Source organism: Eptesicus fuscus, chromosome 4, assembly GCF_027574615.1.
Source record: "Eptesicus fuscus isolate TK198812 chromosome 4, DD_ASM_mEF_20220401, whole genome shotgun sequence".
In the NCBI taxonomy this organism is placed as follows: domain Eukaryota; kingdom Metazoa; phylum Chordata; class Mammalia; order Chiroptera; family Vespertilionidae; genus Eptesicus; species Eptesicus fuscus.
This window is the reverse complement of record NC_072476.1, coordinates 73,293,282-73,310,470: the sequence shown is the minus strand read 5'-3', so window position 1 is coordinate 73,310,470 and position 17,189 is coordinate 73,293,282. Positions and strand designations below refer to the sequence as shown.

General features: G+C 39.2%; 1 protein-coding gene and 1 long non-coding RNA gene across 2 annotated transcripts in view; one reads left to right on the top strand and one right to left on the bottom strand.

The window, feature by feature from the left end:
• ANKRD31 (ankyrin repeat domain 31) overlaps positions 1-17,189 on the bottom strand; it is a 123,476-nt gene that overhangs the window by 31,874 nt on the left and 74,413 nt on the right. The window contains exons 16-19 of the mRNA XM_054715168.1: positions 16,463-16,600; positions 14,787-14,929; positions 5,470-5,632; positions 3,206-3,321 (exon numbers count right to left, since the gene is read on the bottom strand). Coding sequence (XP_054571143.1) covers positions 3,206-3,321; positions 5,470-5,632; positions 14,787-14,929; positions 16,463-16,600 — 560 coding nt within the window. The remainder of the gene's footprint in view (positions 1-3,205; positions 3,322-5,469; positions 5,633-14,786; positions 14,930-16,462; positions 16,601-17,189) is intronic.
• On the top strand, positions 4,163-15,225 carry LOC129148864 (uncharacterized). The gene is made up of 3 exons (XR_008555858.1): positions 4,163-4,242; positions 5,816-5,866; positions 15,201-15,225. It is a non-coding gene; the product is annotated as an uncharacterized LOC129148864 (long non-coding RNA).

The window sequence follows — 17,189 nt, the reverse complement described above, 5'->3', positions numbered from 1 at the left end:
GAAGGTAGTAGCAAGGTAAAATTATCTCATTTCCTTTGTATGTGGCCACAGGGTTACTCTTCACTGGAAATTTTGAAATTTCCGATATTTAAAACTAATTTTACATTTAAAGTCCTCAAATTTCTTTTAAGGTTTTTTGTTTTTGTTTTTTTTTGTAAAGTTGGTTGTCTTTAGACTGCTATATTTCCATTTTCTGAGGTGTGGCATCTAAAACGATATACATTTTTCCAGAAGCAAATACCCTACCCATAGTTAATAACAATAGTGTTTTTTCATAATGTTCTAATCTTGACATGAAAATATACCTTTAAGTCACATCATCATGTGAATACTGGACAAATACAAGCTTTAAACACGTGCGAGCGCGCGCGCACACACACACACACACACACACACACACACACACACAGCTAAAAATGGAAAAGGAAGGAAAATTCCCTGGTGCCAGAAATTAAGCTAGCAGTGGTCCATGTGGGATTTGGAACACAGGTATTAGGGGTTAGGTTTTTAATGCCCATGCAGGAATAGGAGATAAGGCCTCAAGCCCATATGAGGAGGGAATTATAATACAGTTCCTGCATAAAGCTAGTGGCTCAGAGTGGGTGCGCTTTAGGTTAGATAAGGATTAGAAAAACTTGTCACCCATCTAGGCTTTAGGTAGAAAAGTAGAGACCTACTTTTGTTACACATGTATATGAGAACTAAATTTATACAATGTGTGGTTAGAAAACCTAAAAGGGAAATTAGCATAAAAATTGGTGTGCAACTGACAAACCTCTAGGGCCCTTTGAACAGCAAATTTTAAATAGGAAGCCTACACTCACCAAAATTCCCACAGTAAACAACCACCACTGAAGTGAGATTAGAATAAAAAAAATTACAAACAACATGAAAAATCATGTTATCATGAAAAAGAGTCAGGAGGAGAGCTTAAAATTCCTTTATAAATGTTTGAAAAAATTTTATAAAATAATATCAATATTGTAAGGAAAGAGCAGAAAAGTCTTTTTGTTTATTTTATTTTTAAATAAATATTTGAAAAGGAAACAATTTCTAGAAATAAAAAAGTCATTAAAATTAGCCCTAACCAGTTTGGCTCAGTGGATAGAGTGTCGGCCTATGGACTGAAGGGTCCCAGGTTCGATTCCGGTCAAGGGCATGTACCTTGGTTGCGGGCACATTCCCAGTATGTGCAGGAGGCAGCTGATCGATGTTTCTCTCTCATTGATGTTTCTAACTCTCATCCCTCTCCCTTCCTCTCTGTAAAAAAAAATCAATAAAATATTTTTTAAAAAGTCATTAAAATTAAAGACTCAATGTATAGGTTGAATAAATTATAAATGTTTGAGGAGAAAAATAATGAATTGAAAGAGAAATCAAAGGAAATCACCCAGAATATAATACAGGGAGTTCAAGATATAGAAAATAAAAAACATATTAGGAGACACAGAGATGGACCTAACAGACATCTAAATAGGAGTTCAAAAAAAAAAAAAAAAGAATACTGAGGCTGGAGGAGAGGCAATATTCAAAGATATAACGGCTGAGAGTATCTAGAATATAAATGAGAAATGTCTTCAGATAAAGGAGCATGCCTAGTCCTGCCTATAATTAATAAAAACACATCCATATTTAGAATGTAAAAGAATAAGAGAAAAATTTTAAAAACTGCAAGATTAAAAAATAGATTATCTACAAGGAAATGACAAGTCAATTGACAATTGACTTTTCATTTATTACAACAGATACCAGGAAACAATGCAAAATGTTTCAAAGTGCTGATGTAAATGCAATTTAGCTTTGAATACGACTTAAAATATTTAAGGTGTAGGCTTTGCCAGTTTGGCTCAGTGGATATAGTGCTGGCCTATGGCAGTGGTCGGCAAACTCATTAGTCAACAGAGCCAAATATCAACAGTACAACGAATGAAATTTCTTTTGAGAGCCAAATTTTTTAAACTTAAACTTCTTCTAATGCCACTTCTTCAAAACAGACTCGCCCAGGCCGTGGTATTTTGTGGAAGAGCCACACTCAAGGGGCCAAAGAGCCACATGTGGCTCACGAGCCGCAGTTTGCCGACCACGGGCCTATCGACTGAAGAGTCCCCAGTTCAATTACAGTCATAGGCACATGCCCAGGTTGTGGGCTCAATCCCCAGCAGGGGTATGCAGGAGGCAGACAATCAATAATTCTCTCATCATTGATGTTTCTATCTCTCTCTCCCTCTCCCTTCCTATCTGAAATCAATAAAAACATATTAATAATATATTTAAGGTATAATTTGGTTCAATGAATGACATTTTCCCTCTCTACACTAATAGAAAATATGTAAGAGAAGCTTGATCAACATTCATAGTCTTATTCAAAGTATTTTACTGAGGATACTACTTTGCTTAAGAAGTTATAAAGAAAGAAGTTAGGACCTAGTATGCTTTGTTTTTTTGTCCAAGTAAGGGTATATATCTTATCAATTAATATATATCTTATTGAGAAACTATTATGTTATTTTTTAAAATATATTTTATTAATTCTTCACAGAGAGAAAGGGAGAGGGACAGATAGTCAGAAACATAGATGAGAGAGAAACATTGATCAGCTGCCTCCTGCACACTCCCCAGTGGGCTAATGCACCCACAATCAAGGTACATGCTCTTGACCAGAATCGAACCTTGGACCCTTGAGTCCGCAGGCCAATGCTCCATCCACTGAGCCAAACCGGTTAGGGCTAGTATGTTATTTTTTGCAAAAATATACCTTTATATGAAAGGTTTCACATATAGCAAACACTATTGATCACTATAAACCATGTGGGATCCAGGTTGGCTAGACCAGATTGCTTTCCTCTTCTCTGAGATTTGGGGTCTTTTCTAGTATGTTCCCTAAATACTATTAGGAAGTGGGTGAATGAAGACACATTATGACTGTGGAAGTGTCTATGGGACAAGAAGTAGCAAAAGAACCAAACCTAGGTGTAAAAGACAGCAGCTAATCTATAGTTCTTAATCAGTGCAGATAATTGAGAATTAACCATACAACATACCTTCTTGGCTTCTTTTGTTCAATTAGGCTACATGTTCTTCTGACAGAAAACATTTTCAACCTGCGTGTCCTTAAAATGGAAGGAGTGCTGCAATAGCCAAAATTTGGCTGGCCCAAAGAATGGTATTTTCTAGGTGAAGAACAAAGGACTTCAATTTTACTCACCATATGAAGGCTTTCTCTTGTTTTTTCTTGGTGTGAAAGAGAAGGTGGATCAATAGTTTTTAAGCCATCACAAAAACACGGTTTGCGTCTTTTGGACTGGACAGTAGGAATTTTTACTTTAAAAAGTAAAATTAGAAAATACAATAAGTATGTGCAAAAATTTAGCTTAATTTTATCAGTTGTAATGGTGAAAGGAAAGGCTAAATTAAGTCTATAATTATATTAATGTTGGTCAACACCTTAATGTTTATTATCAATTGACTAATTATAGCTAACATTTACTGAATACTTACCACATGGTGGGTATCATACTCTTTCCCTGAATCATATTTAATCTTCATATGAACTCTGTGTGATAGGCAGTTTATTATATCTATTTTACAGAAGAGGAAAGTGAAGCTTAGAGAAATTCAGGAGATTGCCTAATTGTCACGTAGCTAGCACTGAAACCAGATCTGACTTCTAAGTCCATGCTCTTAATCACTATGACTATGATTTATTGTCTCTGTATAGTTCTCTCTGAGTCTTCTTCCATTCTGGACTCCCTTTCTCCATATAACCATTGTATTCTACACCCCTCATCCTTTTGGGGGAGCCTGTCCAAGGAAATATGTATACAAGAAACAAGTGGGAATAGATATAGAACTTTACAACAGAGTGCCTAATAACGCCAAATGAAAGGCTTCTCTTAAGTTGAGCTGATATAATTCATGGGATCCAAACCTTCAGATATAGCTGTGGAAAGGGATAGAGCCATGAATGTGGCTCTAAAAAAGGCCCTAACCAGGGGACTTACCATATAGTCGCAGACTATGAAAAGAGGAACTTTATATACATGTGATTTAGTATACTAGTAAAATATGTCACAATGATTATTCTTGGCTCTAACCAATCATATCAATAGTTGGTAAGAATACTGGTAGTCTGGGGAAAAATGTGTGTCAGACTCTTCCTAACATCTTCCTCATAAAGAGAGAGTACAGATTATGTTGGTGGTTTCTTCTTCTACGAGTCAAAACTCAAGCATAAGGGAAAAGGTAAAACAATTACTTCCTCTCAATACTTAATAAATTGTGTTGAGCTCAGTTGACCGGTTTGGCTCAGTGGATAGAGCATCAGCCTGTGGACTCAAGGGTCCCGGGTTCGATTCCGGTCAAGGGCATGAAACTTGGTTGCAGGCACATCTCTAGTGGGGGGTGTGCAGGAGGCAGCTGATCGATGTTTCTCTCTCATCGATGTTTCTAACTCTCTATCCCTCTCCCTTCTTCTCTGTAAAAAAACAATAAAATATATTTTAAAAAATAAATAAATAAATTGTGTTGAATTGCCTATTTTCTGACTCATCTCTCCACAAGACTGAAAGCTCCTCATGGGCGAATGCCTGGTTTGCATAGCAGGTACTCAACAAACACATTTTCTAAATTAGTGTTTACTAAATGCCTATTTCTTATAGATAATCCATTATAATATTTCAATTCAACAACTGCTATAAAATGGTTCATAAAATTTTGCCTGGCTGTACATTCCCTTGAAATATTTTTTCACTATTACACACATACCCATATATTTGCTTAAAAAATTCATATTCTAGCATTAGAATATTAGATTCTTTAAAAGCTGGCATTATGCCGAAACCGGTTTGGCTCAGTGGATAGAGCGTCGGTCTGTGGACTGAAAGGTCCCGGGTTCGATTCCGGTCAAGGGCATGTACCTTGGTTGCGGGCACATCCCCAGTGGGGGGTGTGCAGGAGGCAGCTGACCGATGTTTCTCTCTCATCGATGTTTCTAACTCTCTATCCCTCTCCCTTCCTCTCTGTAAAAAATCAATAAAATATATTTAAAAGCTGGCATTAGTCCAACTTTTATATGAATCATTACAAATTGTGAAGTAATGAAATCTTTAGTTGCAAATAGTTTAGTAGTATAATATCTTTTTCCAGCCCCACTACAAGTAAACCAATGTGCATTGCTTTAGTTACATCTCTATGTCAGACCCAATGTTAAGGCGATACATGTTTATTTAATGAATGGTACGGGTTTTATTTCAATTGTAACTCCAAATCCAATAGGATCATATTATTTATAAATTAAACCAAGTTTGTAAATGCTACTTTCTAAAAATAAATGGTTTCTCAAGACTTAATAATAAACATACAAAACATCTGTCCCCAGTTATAACAACTTACACTACAAATATAGAGATTTTATTTTTTAAGCAGAGGTATACACCTATATAAAAAGGTAAGCAATACTGACATACATACCAGTGACTCTAGCTTTATTCTTATCTCTACTATCAATCTCAATAGCACCATAAGATTTTAGCAGCTCTCTCATTCTTTCATGAGCTGCTTCATCTAAAGCAGTCTTTTGTTTTTTATTCTTTTTATTAGGGTTTGCTCCATGTTGTAGTAGAATCTCAGCTGCCTAGAAGACATTCCAAAGTTATCTCTATTAACATCTTAGATCAATAATTTCTGCTTTTATTATAAGACACCATTACCGAGCATTAAAAGTTATTTTAAAAAGCTTTCAAACTCTGGCCATGTATTAAATTTGATATGATAACTGCAAGTGGACCCACTAATTTGACCTGATTTGTTCCCACAGGAAAACCAAACATGATGACAAAGAAGTACCAGATATGCAGCCTTGAATGCAGTAAGAGGCAGACAGGTTTTATTTGATCTCTCTCTCTCTCTCTCTCTCTCTCTCTCTCTCTCTCTCTCTATATATATATATATATATATATATATATATATACACATATATATATATATATACACACACACACACACATATATGTATATATACATATACACACACACACATATATACACACACATATATATACATATACATATATGTATATATATATAATATTTTTATTGAATTCAGAGAGGAAGAAGGAGGGAGAGAGAGATAAACATCAATGATGAGAATCATTGATTGGCTGCCTCTTGCACGCCCCCTACTGGGGATCGAGCCCACAACCCGGGCATGTGCCCTTGACTGGAATTGAACCCAGGACCCTTCAGTCCGCAGGCCGACGCTCTATCCACTGAGCAAAACCAGCTAGGGATATTTGATCTCTTTAACAGAGTGCCCTGTTCACCCTCCTCCAAGCTGATGGAGGAAGGGGTAAAGAAGGGAGAAAGAGTCACTTCAGGACTATATTATATTATAAACTTTATTATATATTGCCATTAGACATAGTTGAATAAAGTTCTATTTGGACTGGATTTCAGGAAACTTGATATCCAATCTAATAATGTCTATGCAAATAAGTGTCCTAAATAACTGATTTATATTCACAAAATGTTAAAGATAAAAGGGAATGTAGAAATAATTTATTCCAACCCCATCATCTTATAGAAAACTGAAGTCAGAGATTGTGACATTTTAAAGGCAAAATAATCTTTGAATATAAGTAAGATTTCTCTAAATAAACCAAAATTATGTGTTAGAAGTCAGTTTGCAATTGGTCAAAGTTAAAGATGGTTACTAATTAGTTCATGGTATAAGTCAATTAGTAAAAAAAAGCCAGTGATTCCATTTGCATGAGGCAAGCAAGTGACTCCAACCACTGAAAAACTTTCTAATTAGGAAAAGATGGTAAGGTTTTGTTTAAACAGAGATGTGCTATGTGCTAGGAGCTTCTCTCTTTCTGCTTGTGTTCATGGATGAAGAAGCAGAGAAATTGAGGAACATATGGTCAGCTAAAATGGCCCTTATTTGTTCCATTAGCCTAGAGATAGCACAGCATAAAGAAAACACATTTATTTTTATTTTAAAAAATATTTATTGTTTAAGGTATTACAGAGGTCCCATTTCCCCGCCCCCATTGTCCCCTCTACTCCACACCCGCCCCTCACCTGAGAGCTCCCCACCAATCACAATACCACATTTATCTCTCTTGCTCTCTTTTTTATCTTTCTAGTTTACCTATTAATATCCTATCTCAAGATAAAGAAATAAAGATAAAAGGGACAAAGTGAGTCAGAAATAAAATGAGCCAATGATAGAAGAAAGGTCACACAGAGAGAAAGTTCATGAAAATATGAGGAAAGGTGATAACAATATATCCATGTCAGGGGAACTAAAATACCATGAAAAATACCATCTTCTTTTCAAATAGAACATTTCTCTTAAAATAAATGCAATAGATTTTTTGAAGTTTCCTCCAAAAGCAAACTGTCTATATCACCACTTAGGTGATATAACAATAGGTCAAACAATAGCAAACTATAGCCCACACTGGCCAAATCCAGTCTGCTGCCTGATTTTGTTTTTTTTGTTGTTGTTGTTTTGTTTTTTTTAATGAATCTTTATTGTTCAGATTACAATTGTTTCTCCTTTTTCCCCACATATCTCCCCACCACCCAGTTCCTACCCCCCCTTTCCTTACCTCCCCCCACCCTGCTGTCCTTATCCATAGGTGTATGATTTTTGTCCAGTCTCTTCCCATACTCCCCACACAGACACCCCTTTCCCCCTGAGAATTATCAATCCACTCCCATTCTATGCCTGATTCTATTAAGTTCACCAGTTTATTCTGTTCCTCAGATTTTTAATTCACTTGACTTTTAGATTCACTTGTTGATAGATATGTATTTGTTGTTCATAATTTTTATCTTTCTTCTTCTTTTTCCTCTTTTTAAAGAATACCTTTCAGCATTTCATATAATGCTGGTTTGGTGGTGATGAACTCCTTTAGCTTTTTCTTATCTGTGAAGCTCTTTATCTGCCCTTCAATTCTGAATGATAACTTTGCTGGGTAGAGTAGTCTTGGTTGTAGGTTCCTGCTATTCATCACTTTGAATATTTCTTGCCACTCCCGTCTGGCCTGCATGGTTTCTGTTGAGAAATTAGCTGATAATCGTATGGGAGCTCCCTTGTAGGTAACTAACTGTTTTTCTCTTGCTGCTTGTAAGATTCTCTCTTTGTCTTTTGCTCTTGGCATTTTAATTATGATGTGTCTTGGTGTGGTCCTCTTTGGATTCCTTTTGTTTGGGGTTCTGTGCGCTTCCTGGACTTGTAAGTCTATTTCTTTCATCAGGTGGGGGAAGTTTTCGTTCATTATTTCTTCAAATAGGTTTTCAGCATCTTGCTCTCTCTCTTCTTCTGGTACCCCCATAATTCTGATGTTGGTACGCTTGAAGTTGTCCCAGAGGCTTCTTACACTATCTTCAACTTTCTGAATTCTCTTCTCTTCATGCTTCTCTGGAGGAGTGTCCTTGGCCTCTTTGTATTCCAAATCTTTGAGTTGATTCTTGCAATCCTCTAGTCTGCTTTTGGGTCTCTGTATAATATTTTTTATCTCAGTCAGTGTATGTTTAATTTCTAGTTGGTCCTTTTTCATATCCTCGAGGGTCTCATTGAATTTATCGGCCTTTTCCATGAAATTCTTGAAAAACCTTATAACCGTGGTTTTGAACTCTATGTCCAGTCGCTTGTTCTCCTCCATTTCTTTGGTTTGTGATCTGTTTCCTTGCCTTCTCATATTCTCTGCTTCCCTAAGTTGGTAGGGTAGTTTTGTGTACTAGGTGTCCTACTGGTTCAACGGGTCAGCCTCCCAGTTACTTGAGGTGGACACTCTTGGTGTACCCTTGTGTACTGTGTGTCCCCCAGCAGGAGCTACAGCAAGGGCTAGTTTTCTCCTCCTTTGCTTGGGCGGTTTTGGAGCAGTCTGACTGGAGCTGCAGTTGGTTAAGCTGCTCCAGAACAGGCCATTTATATGCAAAAGCCGCTGTGTGGAGCCGGGGCGTGTTTGTAGAATGTGCGGGGCGGGGCCTCAGGGCGGGGCCTCAGGGCTGGGTGGGGTCTCAGGACGTCACTAGGCTGGGGCGTGGCCAACGGCGATGGCTGCCGTCAGCCGTCTCAGCCTTTCCACGTTTCCAAGTCCCTGCGCCCCGCGCTCCAGCGCAGTAAACAATGATTGCTGGGCGCACCACTGCAAAAAAGTCACTCTCACTTTCCGACCCGATGGCCGAGAGTCCAGCTTCTCCCCGTAGGTGCCTGGGTCCCCCGAGTGTCCCCAGAAACTGGATTTCAGAGTGATCGGGAGCTTGTCTCCCTGCGGGTTGAAGAAAAGCCGCGCACCCAGCCGCCCTCCGCCGGCCCGATTCGCGTGCCTCCGTACCTCAGCTTTTCAGCGATTGTGCTTCTTTCTCTTCTTAGTTGTAAATCTTCCATTCAGCCAGCTTTCCCGTGGTTCTGGGTGGTAGACGTTTTTGTCTTTTAGTTGTATTTTTGAAATTGTTGTGTGAGGCAGCAGATTAGTTGTTTAACTATGCCGCCATCTTGGTTCCTCCCTGCTGTGTCTTTATGAGCTTTGAAAACTGAACCTCTGCTGCCTGATTTTGTAAAGAAAGTTTTATTGGAGCAGCTATATCCAGTCATTTACATATTGTCTATGGTTGCTTTTGCACTACAACAGCAGTTGATTAGTTGCAACAAAGACTGGGTGGCCTAGAAAACCTAAACTGTTTATTATCTAGTCCTTTATCCTATATAATAAAGAGGTAATATGCAAATTGACCATCACTCCAACACACAAGATGGCCGCCCCATGTTGACACAAGATGGCCTCCACAAGATGGCTGGCAGGGGAGGGCAGTTGTGGGTGATCAGGCCAGCAGGGGAGGGTAGTTGGGAGGGACCAGGCCTGCAAGGGAGGGCAGTTGGGGGCATCAGGTCTGCAGGGGAGGGCAGTTAGGGGTGACCGGGCCAGCAGAGGAGGGCAGTTGGGGGGGACCAGCCTTGCAGGGGAGGGGAGTTGGGGGGAACCAGGCCTGCAGGGGAGAGCAGTTGGGAGGGACAAGGCCTGCAGGGGAGAACAGTTGGGGGTGGCCAGGCCTGCAGGGGAAGGCAGTTAGGGGTGACAAGGCTGGCAAGGGAGGGCAGTTAGGGGTGACAAGGCTGGCAAGGGAGGGCAGTTAGGGGTGACCAGGCTAGCAGGGGAGGGCAGTTGGGGGTGACCAGGCCTGCAGGGGAGGACAGTTAGGGGTGACCAGGCTGGCAGGGGAGGGCAGTTAGGGGCAATCAGGCCGGCAGGGGAGCAGTTAGGCATCGATTAGGCTGGCAAGGGAGTGGTTAGGTGGTGATCAGGCTGGCAGGCAGAAATTGTTAGGGGCAATCAGGCAGACGAGTGGTTGGGTATCAGCAGTCCTGGATTGTGAGAGGGATGTTCGACTGCCCTCGAGGGGTCCCAGATTGGAGAGGGTGCAGGCTGGGCTGAGGGACACACACACATTGCCCCCCTGGGCACGAATTTTGTGCACTGGGCCTCTAGTAGGAAATATTTAACAACCCCTGCTCTAGACCAGAGCACTATCTAGCAGAATTTTCTGTGATGACAGAAATGTTCTAATCTGCGAAGTTTAATATAGTAGATACTTGCCACATGTAGCTACTGAGTACTTGAAATGTGACTAGAACAACTGAAGAATTGATTTTAAATTTAATTAATTTTAAGTAATTAAATAGACACATGTTGGCTAGTGGCTACAGCATAAGACAGCACGCTCTAGATCAAATTCCTTATTTCAGAGGTAAAAGTATTATCTCTTCCTCAAGCAGCTGAACTTGGCCTAGAATTCAAGTTTACTATTATCAAACTTGGTGCTTTATCCACTAAACCAAGCTCCCCTTCTTCTACTTCCTATTGGTTGATCTCTTCCCCCCTCCCCACCTCCCACCTTCTCTCTGAGGTTTGACAGTCTGTTCGATGTTTCTATGTCTCTGGGTCTATTTTTGTTCATCAGTCTATGTTCATTAGATTTCACTGAGGTATCACTTCACACCTATCAGAATGGCTACCATCAACAAATCAACCAACTTGACAAGTGCTGGTGAGGATGTGGAGAAAAGGGAACCTTAGTACACTGCTGATATGAATGCAGACTGGTGCAGCCATTATAGAAAACAGTATGGAGTTTCCTCAAAAAATTAAATATAGAATTGCCATTTGACCCAGTGATCCTACTTCTAGGAATATACCCTAAGAGACCCAAAACACCAATCAGAAAGAATGTATGCACCCCTATGTTCATAGCAGCGTAATTTACAATAGCTAAGATCTGGAAAGAGCCCAAGTGCCCATCAGTAGGTGAATGGATAAAAAAGTTGTGGTACCCCAGCTGGGTGTGGCTCAGAGGTTGAGTGTCGACCCAGAAACCAGAAGGCCACTGGATCGATTCCTCGTCAGGGCATATACCTGGATTGCAAGCTCGATCCCCAGTGGGGTGCATGTAGGAGGCAGCTGATCAATGATTCTCTCTCATCATTGATGTTTCTATCTTTCTCTCCCTCTTCCTTCCTCTCTGAAATCAATAAAAACATACTTTAAAAAAAGCTGTGGTACATTTACACCATGGAATGCTACGTAGCAGTAAAAAAGAAGGATCTCTTACCCTTTGAGACAGCATGGAGGAACCTGGAGAGTATTATGCTAAGTGAAATAAGCCAGTTAGAGAAAGACAAGTACCACATGATCTCATATGTGGAATCTAATGAACAAAATAGATCCAAAAACAGCATGGAACAGACTGTGGAATCTTAGAGAGAAGGCAGGGGTGGGAGGGTGGGTGGGAAGAAATCAACCAAAGAACTTGTATGCATATATGCATAACCCATGGACAAGACAATAGGGTGGTGAAGGCCTTGGGGGTGGGGGAACAGGGGCAGGATAGAAGGGGGTCAATGGGAGAAAAAAGGGGATATGTAATACTTTCAACAATTAAGATTTAATTTAAAAACTATGAAAAATTTTAAAGTCTAGATTTGAAATTCATTGTTACTAAAACAGTAACCCTAGTAATTTTCTCTTATGATATTTTTACCACACTGCCCAATTAAGAAAAACAAAGAAGAAAAAATATATAACAAACCTCCAAGTAACAAGCTATTGTGTTTTTAGTCATTTCTTTGAAACCTCAAATCCACTGTGTAATTCTGAGTTAAAGGCTAACTGTCACATGTATCATCACTATAATTAGACTTTTTATGCACAACAGTAAATCATTTAAAACCACTAAAAATGGAATGTATTAGATTGATAGCCTGTGTTTATTCTGAACCATTTCATTTTATTCTGATTTATATGAATTATGTGATGAAGAGACAATAGAAAAATGAGTCATTAGAAAATAGATTGATTTTTCAATTACACAATGTCTTATCTTCATTTGTAATTTTGAGGTTTTAAAAATAATTTTTTGGCTCAGATGATAGGCGGTGGCGGCGGTGGCGCGTTGCTGGAGGCCAAAGAAACCAAGATGGCGGCATAGGTAAACACCTAAATTGCTGCCTCGCACAACAATTTCAAAACTACAACTAAAAGACAAAATGGACATCATCCAGAACCACAGGAAAGCTGGCTGAGTGGAAATTCTATAATTATAAGGAAAGAGAAAATCTCACGGAGAATCAGAGGAGCTGTAAAGGGCTGAGGTATGGAGACACGTGCACAGAGAGGAAGGGAGGCCAAGTGCCTGGCTGGCTTTCTCTGGAGGGAGGGGGAAGGAAGCCCCCGACTGCACTGAACCCCAGTTCCGACTGAACTGAACTCCAGTTCTGTCCGAAACCCCATGGACCCAGGCTCATACAGGGGAGTCTAGACTGTCAGGTAGAGAGAAAGGCACACGGAGACTCGGAGACTCGAGGGAGCCGTGGCAGGTAGAGGTCTGGAGGCGCGCGCGTGCGACTGCGCACAGAGAAGACTTCTTCTAGAGAAGACTGACTGCAGAGGTTGCCACAGGCTTTCCCTAGCGGAAGGGAGTCGGAAGTTCCTGACTGCATTGAACCCCAGTTCTGGGTGAGCACCTGGGGACCCATGCTCTTACGGGGGGAATCTGGACTGTCAGGCGGAAACTCAGGGGAGCCGCGGAAGGCAGAGGTCTGGAGGTGCGCGCGCAAAAGTAGGGCTGACAGAAAGCCAAGACTGTCTGCTCAGCCCTGAGTCTCCGCCCCACCCAAGTTGAGTACAGAGGCTTTTGCAATTTTGCAAGTCTCGTCCTATAAAGCTGTCTCCAGAACAGAAGGTCTCTCAGCGTAGACACAGCTGATACTCACAGCCAATTAGCCTGGAGGTCAATTCCTCCCAGTGATATCAACAACAATCAAGACTTAACTACTACAACAAGGCTGTACACACAGTCCACAAAGGGGTGCACCAAGAGTGTCCACCTCAGGTAACTGGGGAGGCCGACTCACTGGGCCATATAGGACACCTAGCACACAAAGCTACCCTACCAACTCAGGGAAGCAGCGAAAATGCGGAGACAAAGAAACAGATCACAAATGAAAGAAATGGAGGAAAACAAACGACTGGATATAGAATTCAAAACCACGGTTATATGGTTTTTCAAGAATTTCCTAGAAAAAGCTGATAAATTTAGCCAGACCCTCAAGGATATGAAAAAGGACCAACTAGAAATTAAACGTACACTGACTGAAATAAAAAATATTATACAGAGACCCAACAGCAGACTAGAGGAATGCAAGAATCAAGTCAAAGATTTGGAATACAAAGAAGCAAAAAACACTCAACTGGAAAAGCAAAAAGAAAAAAGAATCCAGAAAGTTGAAGATTGTGTAAAAAGCCTCTGGGACAACTTCAAGCATACCAACATCAGAATTATGGGGGTGCCAGAAGAAGAGAAAGAGCAAGATACTGAAAACCTATTTGAAGAAATAATGACTGAAAACTTCCCCCACCTGGTGAAAGAAATAGACTTACAAGTCCAGGAAGCGCACAGAACCCCAAACAAAAGAAATCCAAAGAAGACCACACCAAGACACATCATAATTAAAATTCCAAGAGCAAAAGACAAAGAGAGAATATTAAAAGCAGCAAAAGAAAAACAGTTAATTACCGACAAGGGAGCACCCATACGATTGTCAGCTGATTTCTCAACAGAAACTATGCAGGCCAGACAGGAGTGGCAAAAAATATTCAAAGTGATGAATAGCAAGAACCTACAACCAAGATTACTCTACTCAGCAAAGCTATCATTCAGACTTGAAGGTCAGATAAAGAACTTCACAGACAAGAAAAAGCTAAAGGAGTTCATCACCACCAAACCAGTATTATATGAAATGCTGAAAGGTATTCTTTAAGAAGAGGAAGAAGAAAAAAGTAAAGATTAAAAATTATGAACAACTAATACATATTTATCAACAAGTGAACCTAAAAATCAAGTGAATTAAAAATCTGATGAACATAATAAACTGATGAATATAATAGAATCAGGGGCATAGAAAGGGAGTGGACTGATAATTCTCAGGGGGAAAAGGGTATGGGAGGTGCGGGAAGAAACTGGACAAAAATTGTACACCTATGGATGAGGACAGTGGCGGGGAGATAAGGGCAGAGGGTGGGGTGGGAACCGGGTGGAGGGGAGCTATGGGGGGAAAAAGGAGAAACAATTGTAATAATCTGAACAATAAAGATTGATTAAATTTTTAAAAATAATTTGTTTTAAGGAATCACTTTAGTTCTCAATTTAAAATATCTTCATTTTGTTCACTCATTTTTCAAAGAAAGAATAAAAGGAGCCAAATGTGATGTGCACTGTACCTTTAAATGATTATTTGCAACAGCATCATGTAAGGGCAGAATTCCATGTAGATCTTCACAGTTAACATTAGCACCAGCTTTTAACAACTCCACTATTATATCATCAGATCCCTCACTAGATGCCTTATGTAGTGGTGTCCAACCTAAAAATAGAAAAAGGAAAAAATTAAAACAAGTTGCTGCTGACATATACTCATTATTAAGTTTGCTTGCATTAAAGAAGTTAACATCTACATTGATTCAAATGTACATATTAGTGGAAAAATAATATTGAAAACTGTGGCCTTAAAATGTGTTTCATTTTTAAAAACAAATTGATCGCATAAAAAAATATTTCATAGAGGTGCCAAAACAGAAGCATAAACATAATGGGACCAAAGTAAGTATTAATCATGTCAATTTGTTTTAACTCAGATATTAAAATACCCAGCAAAGCTATCATTCAGAATTGAAGGTCAGATAAAGAGCTTCACAGACAAGAAAAAGCTAAAGGAGTTCATCACCACCAAACCAGGATTATATGAAATGCTGAAAGGTATTCTTTAAGAAGAGGAAGAAGAAGAAAAAGGTAAAGATAAAAATTATGAACAACAAAATGACAACAAATACATACCTACCAACAAGTGAATCTAAAAATTAAGTGAATAAAAAATCTGATTAACTGAATGGACTGATGAATATAATAGAATCAGGGACATAGAAAGGGAGTGGACTGACAATTCTCAGGGGGAAAGGGGCATGAGGGGTGCGGGAAGAGATTGGACAAAAATATTACACCTATGGATGAGGACAGTGTGGGGGAGGTACAGGCAGAGGGTGGGGTGGGAACCGGGTGGAGGGGAGCTATGGGGGGAAAAAAGAGGAACAACTGTAATAATCTGAACAATAAAGATTTATTTTAAAAAAGATCATCTCTGGACTTTTCTACTTGTATCCTTCCATTGTCACATTTTTCTTTAAAATGACATGTCATTCCATCAATTTTTGAGTTTTTCCCTCTGGAATTCCTCACACAAGATTCGTAGGTGCTGAGCAAATTGTTAGATCAATTTAAAATGGGGGTTAAAATAAAAATAAAGGAGGGGAGAAGAAAGGAATAGTAGAAAGACAGAAGGAAAGGAAAGAAGGAACAAGAAAGTGGGAAAATTTTGCATTCTCTCCAAAGTTAGGGAATAGAATTAAGGCCTACAAAGAAAAGGCCTAAATAAAGTTTCCCTTACTCCCCATTCTGTATACTCTTTTTAAAAAATATATATTTTATTGATTTTTTACAGAGAGGAAGGGAAAGGGATAGAGTTAGAAATATCAATGAGAGAGAAACATCGATCAGCTGCATCCTACACACCCCACTGGGGATGTGCTCGCAACTAAGGTACATGCCCTTGACCGGAATCGGACCTGGGACCCTTGAGTCCACAGGCCAACGCTCTACCCACTGAGCCAAACCGGTCAGGGCTACATTCTGTATACTCTTGCTGAATGCTCTCAAATGCATGTTGAAGAAGGAAATTATTTTAGCAATTGGTGAGAACCAAGGTAAGTCTTACTATTCAAATTATATGTCATTAAAGAAAATTGTTCAAAGTTAGCTATTACATAGTAGCCAGATTCAAAACTGGGGTTAGGGGCTGTGAAATGTGAGTTCAAATTATAAATACAATTAAAAGAATCCAAACCTGCATTATCTTTTAGATTCACATCTGCTCCAGATTCTATTAGAACTTTCACCAGAGACAAATCTCCTCTTCTGACAGCCAAATGAAGTGGGCTTTCCCCCCTGGCATGCCTCTTATAGATCCCAGCTGTTTTCATTTCTGTAAAATTGCCAAGTAAAACTGAGGCTTCTTTTCTGCCAAATACTGATTATAAAGGAACTTTAAAAATACATACCAACTTCCTTAAAATATCCTAAGTATGGTGCACTACACAGAAACATATATCCATTAACATAACTGTTACTATTTTAAAATATAACCATAACATAGTTCTTCAACTTGTGAAGAAATTATAGGGCACTTAACATGACTACAAATTCATTCTAGCAATTGTTCAGTCACTCTATTATACGTTTGATTAAAACAAATAAATCTGTTTCAGTTCTATACTCATTTCACCCTCAGTAGTCCTTTAGCAATAATTTTTTCCTTAAAACAAATTGTGATTTTTATAAAAATTCTCTTGGTTCTACAGCTATTCTCTCTATCTAAATGTGTCTGTTTCTGATCACATAAGATGCCAAGAACCAAACTATGGCCTATTGGTTTATTATTTTTCTTTCATAAAAAATAAAGTACAGGGTGGGGATGGGGTCAAAAAAAAAGAAGAAAAAAAATAAAGTACAGTATCATTATTTAAAGATTCTTTTTTTAATCTTTTCTTTGCAACACAAATTAGACAGACTTA